Source organism: Xiphophorus couchianus, chromosome 15 (assembly GCF_001444195.1).
Source record: "Xiphophorus couchianus chromosome 15, X_couchianus-1.0, whole genome shotgun sequence".
Taxonomy (NCBI): domain Eukaryota; kingdom Metazoa; phylum Chordata; class Actinopteri; order Cyprinodontiformes; family Poeciliidae; genus Xiphophorus; species Xiphophorus couchianus.
Genome location: NC_040242.1, coordinates 11,446,806 through 11,460,261, shown reverse-complemented (window position 1 = coordinate 11,460,261; position 13,456 = coordinate 11,446,806). Strand labels below are relative to the sequence as shown.

At 42.2% G+C, this 13,456-nt stretch overlaps 1 protein-coding gene across 2 annotated transcripts in view; it reads left to right on the top strand.

The window, feature by feature from the left end:
* The first annotated feature begins 461 nt into the window (after nucleotides 1-461).
* The window catches only part of LOC114158736 (prospero homeobox protein 1), a 35,874-nt gene continuing 22,879 nt past the window's right edge, over nucleotides 462-13,456 (top strand). Inside the window, exons 1-3 of one of the 2 annotated variants that reach the window (XM_028040540.1) lie at nucleotides 462-3,111; nucleotides 5,336-7,369; nucleotides 10,865-10,972. In XM_028040540.1, coding sequence (XP_027896341.1) covers nucleotides 5,402-7,369; nucleotides 10,865-10,972 — 2,076 coding nt within the window. In that variant the 5' untranslated portion in view covers nucleotides 462-3,111; nucleotides 5,336-5,401. The remainder of the gene's footprint in view (nucleotides 3,112-5,335; nucleotides 7,370-10,864; nucleotides 10,973-13,456) is intronic. The other variant, XM_028040538.1, reaches the window with a different exon arrangement.

Sequence of the window (13,456 nt, the reverse complement as noted above, 5' to 3'; positions counted from 1 at the left end):
CCATACCAAATGGGTTTCATTTTATTTTATGATTTTATTTTTATTTCCCTTTTTCATCATTGTCTTCTCTAGGTAGAGCTGCCCTGGGCAGACAGCCATACTGCCAGTACTGCTACTACTCATAATAAAAATAATATAATAATTTTAATAATAATAATCATCATCATCATCTGACACGTCATTGATACAAATTATGTGGCGCAAATACATACTCTTTACGCCGCAGGCCTGTTCATCACTACTCTAAATTTGATTTACAGTAAGTTTACAGCATCTCTGGGGAAAATACTGTGTTCACGGCCTTCCTCATTTGCTTGGACGATGCTCCAACAAATATCCCTGTAAATTTACCCATCAGCGCGGAATGCCGCTGCGCATTATCAGTCTCGGCCATCGAGGTGTGTTGCGCTCGTCCCCAAAAAAACGTGGAGGTGAGGGGGGGTGAGTTTGGAATAAATGCGGCGGGTTGATCCACCTGGAACGGGCCGCGATAAGAGCTGCCAGCCAGTGTTAAAACCATCACGTTTCCTCTTCACCTCGCCCGAGCCTTTCCTTTTGCAAACAAGCTTTTCTTTAATGTCCCGGCCCTGTTTTTCCAGCCTGTGTGCGTATCGACGGCACCCAGGGGAGCCGGAGGGCCAAATCGAGCCACGGAGCAGTTTAGGGGAGTAAGGGGACCGGGACACCTGCTTTGGAAAAGCCACTCCAGACACTAAACTTTTGCTGACTTCGTTGCATTTTGTGCGTCCTAAAAAAGAAAGAAAGAAAAAAAAATCCCACTTGCTTGCGACATGGAAAAGAGACTCGCCTTTTCCTTTTTGGCACCTGACAGAGGGGTACATGGAAAATAAGATTTTTCGTTAAGTACTTTAGGATCCTGCTTGTGCAAATGATTTTTTTAAAAAGTGAAAGAAAAGCTGGAAATAAAAAGCAAAGGGATTGATAACTTAAAAGAAACAGTGCAAGAAAGGGAAAACGTTTTGTTCCTGTTTCTTAATAATTTTTGACGACCATTTTAATAATAAAAAAAATCAGTAATAATGCTTATATTAGTTTGCATAATATTTTTTTCAATGTAGAAATAATAGTTTCTCAAAATAAATGGTTCTGGCCACACCGAAAAAAAGAGTCCTAGGCAAAATAAACATTTTATTTAAAAAAAATCATTTCTTGCACATTAAAGTCGGCAAACGCCGCGCAACAGTTAGGCGAAATCACCTGTTGTCGAGGACCAAGGACTCAAACGTTTGTTTTCCGGAGCGCACAAGCCGCATTGTAAATTTGGGCATCGAGTTTAAAAGAATGAAGGAAGACCAAAAAGCAACAGCCGTCATCAAGTCATAAATCTGAAGCGTCATTTTTTTTTTTTTCCACCATGGAAAAGATCGAATGTCACCGTCCGCAGGCTTCGGGAGTTACAGGTGCAGAGATGAGGAACATCCAGCAATTCATCAAACAGAAAAAAAAGAATAATTTGCATCCAGTCAAGCAATATTTTCAAGTTTACTAATGAAGCACTTTTGATGGTCTTTACTCACTGGGATATTTCGGTTCGCGGCTGTGGATCACATTGACAGTTAAACGTTTCAGGAATATATTTATCACTTAGCCAAGCTGTTTCTTTTTTTTTCTTTTCTTTTCCTTTTTCCAGAGAGACTCTTAGCTCTTCTCTTATATAGATTTCTCTGGGTTAATCGGAATCCCAAAGCAAAAAGTGCGCGAATCCTCTGTGCTGCCCTGCTACTTCATTTTTCGGACTGTCGCCTGTTTTTTGTTGCAACCAAAAGGAAAACTCTGAGGTCTCAGCATGCCAGGCTAACGCGCGTCAGCCAGATTTGCTGTGGAAAAACTTCCTTACATTTGTGAAATGTTGAAAATGTATTAGAAATAAGCATCAACAGCAGCAAACAAAGAGAGAATTCAAGGATGGGAAGAATACTTTCATTTTGGATTTTGGTGCAAAAGATCTGAACTCAACTGAAAGATAAAACATTTCAATAAAAACAGAATATAAATTTAGGTATTCGTATTTTTTATAACTATTTTGAAAAAATATAAAGTTGTGTTTTGATACTGTATGTCATTTCAATACTAACGTTTGTGGTTCGCTTTTTTATTTCAACAAATTTGTTGATATTAATCAGTTTAGGCAATTTTCACTTTTTAGAACCTTTGCAATTAAAAAGATGATTAGACGCCAAAAGACTCTAACTGCTGCGGATAAAATATAAAATTTTCGAGCGTACCGATGCTTACTCGCATTTCTGAAGAAACAGATAAGCAATAAGTTGTATTTCCTTTCTTTTATTCCTCCCACTCCCTCACTTTGGCTGCACGATCAAGTCCCGTTCTTCTGGTCAAGTTCAGCGTGTTGTTCCCCCGGCCCTCGCGGACGCTTCTTATTGGTAGGCTGCGACAGTTACATCACGGCGCTCGTGACGCGCACGTCTTCCTGTTTCCTTCAGCCGTGTCTTAAAGTGAATCTTAGTGGCGGAGGAGCGCTCCAGCAGCATCCAGTCCTCCGCTCTGCATCCAGCGCGCCTCAGAGACGCACACACGCACAGCTTCTCTCACTCTCTCTCTCCCTCTCCCTCTCTCTCCTGTCTTCTTTCAAGGTCTCTCACTCTTTCGACCACAGCTGAGGATAGAAGGAGAGACGGACGCGCAAGAGCCAGTTTTTTCCCCGTTTTCTTTTTATATTTTTGCCTCTTTTAGTTCGCGCCGCTCACTTTATTCCAGCTCTTCCTTTCCTCATATTTTGTTCCAGCTCCTCCGCACAGCAGTCCGCGGCGCTTTTCTCTCTTTCGCCGCCGCAGGAGTTCAGGTTGTCCCCCCTTAATCTTCATCTTGGACCGGGTAAGTAACCTTGTCCTCGGATAAGCTCCCTCACTTTTCTTGTTCAGGTATTGAACTCTAAACTAGCATCACTTATTCTGCCAATCACCAGCGAACTGAATAGGTGCGATAATAAGGGCTGCACTTGGTTCTCTCAGCTCGGTGTGTGCTGAGAGTTGCGTGAGCAGCCAGTGTTTTTTGGTGAGGATGATTTGCGAACGTTAGCCCAGCCTTCCTCATCAAAGCAGAGATCGAGTTGATTTGCAACTCTGCGAAGTAAGTTTCAGAAGTGTGATTTATTTATTTATTTAGCACTCCGTGATTCAAACGTGTTTATTTAAGGCGAAAATTTTGATTTAGACTACTTGACCTGTCTGTTTGTAGATTGATCTCTTTGTCCCGTGGGGTATGTGGTATTCTGTCCCTGTTTTTTTATTTGTCGAAAGAACTTTGCGCAGACGATTAGAGAGCGTTAAGCGCCTTCTTTTTGGATTTGCGTTTATTTTCTATCTTCTTTGAGGTTTGTTCTGAAGATGACCAACCAGTTTGGAAACAGTGTGCGCAACTCCTGTGTTTGAACGAGCAAAGACATCCCCATATCTCAGTTTTATTTATACAGAGCCTGTTTTATTGTCACTTCACTTTGACTCAGGCAAACGTTATTTTTTACAAGTATGGTGGTTCGTCTACATATTTTTGCCAGAAATGTAGCATTTTTAGTGAGGAAAAAGTTTTTAAAATACCTCCCCCAAAATCCTTTGTATTTGCCATCTCTGTATTAGGGAGATGGAAAGGGAGAGGGCAATGTGGGACAGGTGCTTCAACATAAGAAAAAAGACAGGTGCTGGTGACTATTTCAAGCTCTTTGTTAAGTTCCCAAAGCAATCCAGTCAAGTTTTAATCCTATGTGTGTTGCTTCTTCTCCGAGCTGTTGTAAATGGCTTTCAAGACATAAGTCTTGCCCATTTGTCAAATGGTTTCATTTAAAATACTTGCTAATGGAGACATTTTCAGAAAATCTTGTTTTCTATTCTTTTATGGAGGCTTTAAATTTTATTTTTATTTTTTTAAGAAAATAAGTATGTGACGTTGTCAGAGTACAACAACGCCAACAGCTCTGAGAGGGTGTGTGAAGTATAAATTAGTGGATTAGTTCCATTACATTTAAATTTATCTTGTAAAAGTGTCAAAACGTTGGTTATTTTATAATGTTTGCGTAAATGTCACTGGTGCTTTAGGAAATGTCCTCCGAAAACTATAAAAAAAATTAGCTGCATCATATAAAAAATAATAACTGATGTAAATGTAGCTCACTTTCTATAACTTCACAAGTCTTTCACGCTTTTATAAAGATTTTACTCATAATCAGCCTAAATTGTGGAAAAAACCTTGCATGAAATTTGGTGTAGAGAACGATTTTTTATTTTTATTACGAAATTAAAAAGAAAAATGAATATAAACGTCTGCTGTTTTAATGCTGTTAAAGACATACGGGGAAAAAAAATACATATTTAATTTTTACATTTCGCTTTTACACTTCCATGCACATTAAATATCCTCCCATAAATTCTTTAAAATTAAGACAAGAAACATCTGACGTGTCTCTGACTAAGACTCTGCAACCGCTGCTTACATAGCATTATTCGCGCAGACCTGTACTGACAAAACGTTTTGCTTTCAGAGGGGCATTAGGGTTTTTGTAAGAGCGCTTTAAGTTGCTCTTTGCCAGAGTTGACCCGTGTGACCTATTCATTTGAGCAGAATTAACTGCCCTTGCCAGATGAAAAGACAAACAAAAAACACAGAAGTGAGCTCACGCTGGCACCAAAATCAATAGGTCTATTTTGTGCTTCTTTTTTGTGTCATTCTCCCTATTGAAGATATGATGGCCATATTGATCAGAGTGAACACAGGACTTGTTTTTAAAAACTGCACAATTTATAGGCACAGTTTAAAATAATTTCTTGAAGCTGATGAAGCTCATTTACTCAGCAGAGTCAAGTAGTGTGTCTTTTTTGTGTACAATATGTTTTTCCTCTATCTGTATACCATTAAAAAAATATATCCCAACCCTATTTTCTTATTATTTGAATTTGTGAGCTTCTGCCTCGTATGTGAGCTACACTGCACAATCATGGAAATGAGGACAAGTACTTAAGTAATTATCATAATTTTATGCAGCTTTGTATTCCGTGGGAACTGGTTCAGTGTCGCGCAACGTGTAACAGGGGAGAGGATAAAATGTAGGACTTTGCCCTGGAATGTCGAGCCAAGGCCTAAATCTGACCCTATCGTGCTTATCTTAATGTAATCAAGGTTTTTTAAGGTTTGAGCATCTTATTGCTAAAATTTGTGAATGCAGTTGTTCATTTCAACTAGTTTACAGTTTTAGATTGTGTGTGTGTGCTTAATGACAAATTGCTACCTTTACCAAAAAAATAAGGCCTTCGGGAGATTTCACTTTAGTGTGTCATGCCATTTATTTTCTTCCCCTGTATAGATACTCAGAGGCTTTGACCCTAGAGGACTGGGTTTTTGGGATATGGCCCAATAGCAGCAGCCCGTGATGCCGGACCATGACAGCGACTCCCTCCTGAACAGACAGACCAAGAGACGACGTGTGGACATTGGTGTAAAGAGGACAGTGGGTAGCACGGCCTCCTCCACCGCAGCAGCTACTACCGATAACATCGCCCGCGCCAAAGCAGCCATTTTCAGTGCCATGAACTCTCTGAGCTCCCATTCTCACCACGGATCAGACAACGACTCCATGGAGTGCTCTGTAGTACAGCCACATGGTGGGCCTGGCGTCGTGTCAGCAGGCGACAGTGAGTCCAAATCAAATGTACTCCGAAAGCTACTGAAGAGGGCCAACTCATATGAGGATGCCATGATGCCCTTCCCTGGCACTACCATTATCTCTCAGCTTCTCAAGAATAACATTGCAAAAAATGGAGGCGGACCTGAGAGAGGGGAAAGAGGAGATAGAGTCGAATCAGGCTTCCCTGGATCAGGGCTCTCGAATGCTAGCTCTGATGCCCCTCAGGAAGATGCATGCAGTAACTCCTCCCAAGACAGCACCCCTCAGGAGTGCTTGTCACCATTTGGTCGTCCTCCTGGGCTGGCCACCTTTGACATTGAACGTCTCAATGATGAACACCTGCGTGCCAAGCGGGCCCGTGTAGAGAACATTATACGTGGTATGAGCCACTCGCCAAGCGTGGTGGTGCCTGCTGCTTCCCGTCATGAGCGTGACCATGAGATGGATGGAGAGCGGGATCTAGAACTGGATTGTCCACCTCGTCAGTCCCAACAGCAAGCCCCAAGCAGTCCACGGGGAGGTGAAGTGTGCAGTAGCAGCCGAGAGAATAAGCGCAAACAGCGACTGCCTCAGCAGCAGCAGCAAAGCTTCACCCAGCTGGTGTGTCAGAGAAAGGAACAGAAGCAGGAGGAGCGGCGGCAGCTCAAGCTGCAGCTGGAGGACATGCAAAAGCAACTACGGCAGCTCCAGGAGAAGTTCTTTCAGATCTATGACTCCACCGATGACTCAGAGCACACTGACCTTCACAATGACATAGGAAACATGTCCGAGGACAGCCCAGGCAGGTCCGACACCGGTGGAGATGACCGGGGTGGAGATGACTTGCGCTCTGACAATGAGATGGCTGATTTGGATCCAGGCCATTTCCTTGACAGGGCGCGGGCTCTGCTTCAGGAACAGGCCTTGTTGGCCGACACTGAGAAGCCAAGAAGAGATGGCCTCAGCCGAAACAAAGGACAGGGAGGTCCAGGTTCCTCCATGCATGCTGAAGGTAAACAGCTAGCAGAAACACTGAAGCAAGAGCTCAACTCAGCGATGACCCAGGTGGTGGACACAGTGGTAAAGGTGTTTGCTAAACCTCCTCGCCCTACTCCTCAGCAGGCCTTTCCACCTCTATCTATACCACCTGAAAGATTTCCTGCTGCTGTCAATGGAGACAACCCAAATTTCCACACCACCAATCAGAGGCTGCAATGTTTTGGTGATGTCATCATTCCTAATCCACTGGATTCCTTTGCTAGCATGCCTGGCATACCAGGTCCTACCAATGACCAAACTGAGGCACTGCCTTTAGTAGTACGTAAGACACCCAGCGAGCATCACCACCAGTCTTCAGCTGTGGGTGCACATGGTGGTAGCCACCATCCAGCTCTCCATCCATCATCTCTCTCTGCCTCCATGGGCTTCAGCCCTCCCTCCTTTCGACATCCCTTTCCACTGCCACTCATGGGTTACCCCTTCCAGACTCCCATTGGCCCACCCACAGTTTACCCAGGCAAGGACCGTACTTCACCAGACTCCATGGACCTGCCCAGAGAGACCACCAGTTTGAGAACAAAGATGGCATCAGGTCACCACCTGGGGCACCACCATCGCTCTTGTTCACCAGCACACCCTGGCAGCACAGCCGAAAGCCTGTCCTTATCCCTAATCAAGTCAGAGTGCAGTGATCTCCAGGATATGGCTGACATCTCACCTTACTCAGGCAGCAATGTATCCTTTTAAAAAAAAATCAAGGTGGGCTGTAGATTTTTAGAATTGTGAAAGCCAAAGATAAACGTATCTTGTTACACACTGCATTTTTCATTTTGAACTAATTTTTACCTATGTAAGAGAGGAAAATTTGCTCTCAGGTGATAGCAGCCCTTACGGACCTACAAGAAACCATGTCTGATACACCAAGAGTTAAAAATCAAATCCTTTTGATTCTGTTTGAAACTAGCCTAAGAAACTGAGAAATTGTTGATGAATCACTTTTCCCTCCCACTACTGTTCTCTTCTCCATTGTTGTATTTATTTTTATACCCGTACCTCTTCTCGCAGCAAAAACAGCATTTTCTTCCATCTTCAATCCTAAGTACTTTAAAAGCTTTCTTTTGGTATGTAACTTTATTGCAAGAAGATGTGATTACCACATTTTCTTTCTATTAAAAAATTACATTAAAAGAGGGAGACAACATCCTGAAACTTGGGACCCGAGGATGTTGTATAGCATTGCGTATAGTTTAACCCTAGTTTGCCCTGATGCTGCCCTGTGGATAAAGAGGCTTTCCCCCTGTGGGAGGCTCAAATTGAATCCCCTGTAGACACAGGGCTAATCGCTTAAACAGTAATGTTCAGTCCCTTCTCTGTTACCCTTATATCTCCTTAGTACCTTAGCATTCAACACCCCCTAACCCTTATGAAAGTTTGATTTGTCTCACACCGGCTGCCCAAAAAGAGTTTTGTCTTCCAGTCATTAACATTTATAGTAGGCTTAAGAAATTAATCCTACAGCTTCTTCCTTGTTGGATTTATATTAGTTAAGTGAACATCTCGTTTTTCTCTTTATGTGCACCTGAATGTTTAGTCTTTTTTGTGTGTGTATGGTATGCGGGCGTGCAGGGGTGTGTGTGTGTGTCACAAAAGGTTTGCCTGAGGACTTGGGGTAAAGATGTATATTTATGATTGCTTGTGTTTTCTCTTGTGTTCCTCTTATCATCCATCGCTGTTGTAAAAGCCCACAATCATTGTCGTTTCTTTTCTCTTTTTTTTCATTTCATAAAGATCTGTCAACAGCCCGGGGGGCCCTTCGGCTGTTGCTTGGCAGCCAAATACTTCTTTTTTTGTTTTCACTCCCTGCAAATTCCCCCCTCCCACCTCTCCGTCTTTTCTTTGAAGCGGACGTTAACAGGTGTTTGCAGCGAGCTGTTTATCTTTCATTACCTCGCCTTGTCTTGTCTTCTGACCCAAGGGTGAACGCTTTCCAGAGATCCATAATCCTTTGCTTCTACTGGCTCCCGATGGAGGGATGAAAAGGAAAAAAGGGAGAGAGACATGCATTGACTAAGAGAAAGTAAAAAATAATCAAACAATAAGCGCATATGCCAGATGCTGTTGCTTTCATGGTAGCATTTATAAATTCAGGGCAGTAACAGATGTATTACCCTAAATGGAAGGGACAGGGAGAACATGTCCACATTTTCTCAGGTTTTGTTTTTGATTCGCCTAATGAATATTTCACTGAAAAGTTTGGCTTTTTTAGTGAGACAAAAAATGACAGCTTGTCAGACATTTAGCGAGGTCCGTTCAAGTTCACCAGCATTTTGGAGCAGATGGTCGCTATCACTTATCACATTTGTTCTGAGTTCGACTCCAAATGTTCTTGTCCTTACACCTGGAATTAAGAAGTGTGGCAGCTATTTTCCCCCCTCATGACTTTGGGCTTTAGGGAAGTGATGTGAGAATGATGATATCTTGTCAGATGTGGCAGGCGAACAGTGGGCCAGCTGGTGTGAGCTTACCATCATGACAAAATAATGGCCTCGCACACCACCCTGAAGTCCAATCACAATTACATTTGCAAGCTGTGAGTGAATTGGGAATGAAAATGTCTAATCAGGAAGTATGAGGCTTTTTAATTGGTAGCTGAAGGGAGATGATATTGAGCTGAAGGCTGAGGAAGTTAAATTTCAATGCCCGATAAAGGGAAGTGTGTAATTATAATTGAAAAAGTATAAACAAATTAGTCTGATTATAAGCACACCTATGCTTTAAGAACAAGTTCTCTTTCTCTTTCTTTCTTTCTCTGTCTGAGAATTCATTGTATCCTCCCTGGTCGGAGCAGATGGTGTGGTGTGGAAAGTGAAGTGCTGCTCTTTTGGCCGGGTCTGACTGAGTAACCCCAGCCTGCCAGGGTTTCCCCCATAAGACCCTCGCTACTTTCTGTCCCCCACTCCCTTGAATCAGACAAAGTAGACAGGGTCTTTAAGGAGCCAGAGCCCAGCGTGGTTCAGGATTTGCTGGCTCTGCTCTGTAGCCCAAAGGCCAAGGGCAATCCAATCTAGCAGCTGATGCCTTCTTCCCACTCTACAGCTACAGCTACATCTGGACACTTGACTGACTTTAATGGTGACAGCCCACTCTGTACATCAGAAAGCCACTCAAGTGTAAACGTAAAAACATTGTGTTGCTCATTCTGTGTCGTTTTAAGTCACCCCCCACCTTGATTTGACTTATTAAACCAGTTTGAGGTTTGAACACACACCCAGCCCCACCCCCATTCCCTTTTCATAGTCTTATGTTCCAGACTGAAATTATCAGATGTATTATACGGCCGTTAATTCACCATGGAAATGGCTTTGGCCGTTCAGTGGCGCAGATGTGTTCCACTCTTCCCATCGCTGGCCGAGTCCAAAGCCTCAGTGCCTCTCTTCTTCTCCTCCTTCTTTTCTTTTGCTCCTCCAAGGGTTTGGCAGCAACTGAGAGGCTTGGGGGCCAGGGGTGGAGCAGAGGGAGGAGGAGGGAGAATGTAATTGAAGGCTGGAACCATGCTATCCCTCAAGGTGCCCCCAACAGCCTATCTCCATCCTTTCCGCTGTTCAATCCAGGGGATCCATTAGGAAGACAAGGCCTCTATTTGAATACGTGAATGCGAGAAGGTTTTTCATACTGCCTGGAACAGTGTTTGGGATCTCTTAGACCTTATTTCGTAGCTGATGTGGCCAGCAGCAGACAGTCATGTTCAGGCTTGGCATGTGTTATCGCCAAGCCATTAGGCCTTCTTGCCCGCCACTGGCGTTAACTGCTGTCTTTGTCTGTGATATGCAAATGTCTCCTTTTTTCTTCCTCCTTTTTTTGGGAGGAGTTTGACGCAGGGTGTAGGCAAAGGCGCTTGGTTGCTTTGACAGTGAAATGAGCCTCCTTATGTAAAAGCACAGGCTGTACTGCTTTATTTACCGTGACGCTCTCACACCTGATACAGACGATGCTAATTCCAAGCAAATGGTTTTGCTTCAGTGCACTGTCTTCAGCTCACCCCTTCCAGCAGCTCTGCATTCACGGTCATGAGAAAATTTGGTTACCCTTCATCCAAATGTACATTTCAAACTTACACTGAGTCATTAGCAAATACAAACAGTATTTGTAATATTCCTATGTTTGCTTGATATACCAGAGGTTCTTGGCCTCCAAACAGTTGTTAATATCCTTAACAGCAGCTGTTTTCAGATCCAGGAGGGCCTCTCCCCTAATCATCTGAAGAAGGCCAAACTCATGTTTTTCTACACCCGCTACCCAAGCTCTAACATGCTGAAGATGTTTTTCTCTGATGTCAAGGTGAGTCTGAGATAGCTTTTAACCTTTTCTTTTCGTTCTAACTGCTTCTGTGGTCTTATACCTATTTGTTTTATTTAGCTTTGGGGTAGTTCATAAAAGGTGCCTTTCGATATCGTATAACCTTATTGCAGTGATAGACGTACACAATGTTGTTTGCACATTTAAAGTCTCAATATTTTGCTCATTCATCTTTGCAAAATATCTCAATGTCAGTTACATTTGATCTGAACCAGTTCTTGCTTAGATTAAGGTCTGAACTTTGACTGGGCCATTTTAACATAATTATTATTTGATCTAAGCCTTTCCATGGTAGTTCAAGTTTTGTTTAGAATCTCGGAGGTTTTATTCCTGGATTACTGGCTATCTATTTGCCTATCTGACAGCTTCCCTGTCCCTACTAAATAAAAACATTCCCACATCATGATGCTGCCACAACCATGTTTCACTGTGTTGATGAGGTTTTTAGAGTGTTGTGTTAGTTGACCACACAAATCAAATTTTTACTCTCATCTGACCAGAGCAACTTCTTCCTCATGTTTGCATGACTTCTTCCTACATTGCTTTTTGCCTGACTTCTCAGCATTCACAACATACAGTTCTCTCATCTTGGTTCACCTCCTAGGTTTGGGATTCCAGTTATGCCACACTGTTTCCATTGAGATGAAGTGAACAGTCCCCTGATTTCACACATCTCAACATGTGTGAGATGTAATTTTTGAATCCACTTAGTTGCACTGGATTTTTTTAGGTGGTATCAAAGTAAAGAGGAATACAACAATTTATAGTTAAGTGCTATTTTGTTGGTTTATCACATAAAATCTAAATAAAAAGCGTAGAGGTGTGTGACAGTGATGTGAAAAAAGGATGAAAAATATTAAGGGATATGAAAACATTTGCAACGCACTGCTTAAATGGAAGTACACGTTCACATATACTGTAGCTGTTGCTTCGTCTTTGCTCAACTTCTTCCTTATATTATTTTTTTCCCTTTTTTTGTCAAAAAAGGGAAGTTGATTGGAAATTGTGATGTTCCAGTCTCAGTTACAACAAACAATGTATACTTGTCTGTCTTGAAAAAGGTGGATTTTCACTCGCTACCTTATGTGTTCATGCAAAAGATGATAAAAGAGGAAGTTGAATAGGTCTGCACAACGGAAAAGGAGAGCTACTGAGTTCTCCAGAGGTGACGTGAAGGATGAGTAATGGAGGGACAGAGCGGGCAGAGAGGAGAACGGAGCTGGAGATGGTGGCTCTCAGAGCAGGTGTATGGAGGATGGTTTGATAAAAATGGGGGGTGTAGAGCAAAGAGCTGGTTTAGAGACATGGTTAGGATGCACATTAGCCCCGCTGGGAGTTTAGTGACGGAAAATTTGGAAAACAAAGCACAATATGTAAGCTGCACAGAAAAACAAGAAAAACTACACAATAGTTCTTGTATCATGTGTGGTGAGTTTGTGGTGTTGATGGTGTGTGTGCGTGTTTGCGGAGTGGGGTGCGCGTGCGGGGGTGTGGGCATGTGTGTGTGCTCCTGGACCATGATCGGGGTAAATACTGTGACAGATCCAGGCCATCTTATTCAAATCAGAAGATAAAGGCTTCCTTTCCTACCAGCTGCCCCCTCATGTATGCCATCACCAAGAACCATGACTCTGAGCTCACATCATTCTTTACAGAGGATTTTATTGGACAGCTTTGAAAATAAGAGGCAACAAAAAAGTTGCTTTTATTGAAAGCAACTTTCAGTGCTGATGCCCCCTCTTTTAATTATCAACGTAATACCATCAAACCAATACTTGAAATTTATGGAATAAGAAGTAAGATTAAATTTCATCTTTGCCTAACTCATTAGGCGTTCCCATGAAGGTGGCCTCGTCATGAATAGAAATCTAAATAAGGTCAAGATATTTAAGGGATTAAGTGCCACATAGTTTGTTTTTGTTCTCTGTAAATGACAATAGACTCTGGTTTTAAATTAGTGTATGGGAATGGGACTATCTAATTAAATTCAGCCAGCACAGCCTCTCAGCAAGCTGTTATTTGAAGCTTGTCTTCAAAAAACAGTCTTTTAAGGTTAATCGGGTCTTGTCTAATCAGATCTGGACCTGGGAGGCCAGGGAGCTGATGTTCATCTCGAATAAGCTCATTTTAAGACACTATTTTTTCCCTCTCAGTGTTTCTGAAATGTTTTGACAGATTTTACTTAATACCCTTGTTGGTGTGATGAATGACAGTTTTTATAATCCAAGTGGATTTATAACATATCTTTATTTAGATAGACAGGGTTTTAGAGTAAGGGCCAATAGATCAAAGATCAGTTCAAAATAATTTAGTTAGTTTAATAAATCATCTAATATTGCTTTGTTGGCATGTTTTTAGAAAACATATTTATGTTGTTTTTTTGTTGTTTTTTTATGCCAAACAATGTTTGTTTTGTCAGGACTTTATCACTTGGCAGAGTAAAAATTTGTTTCAGGTTCTCTGATA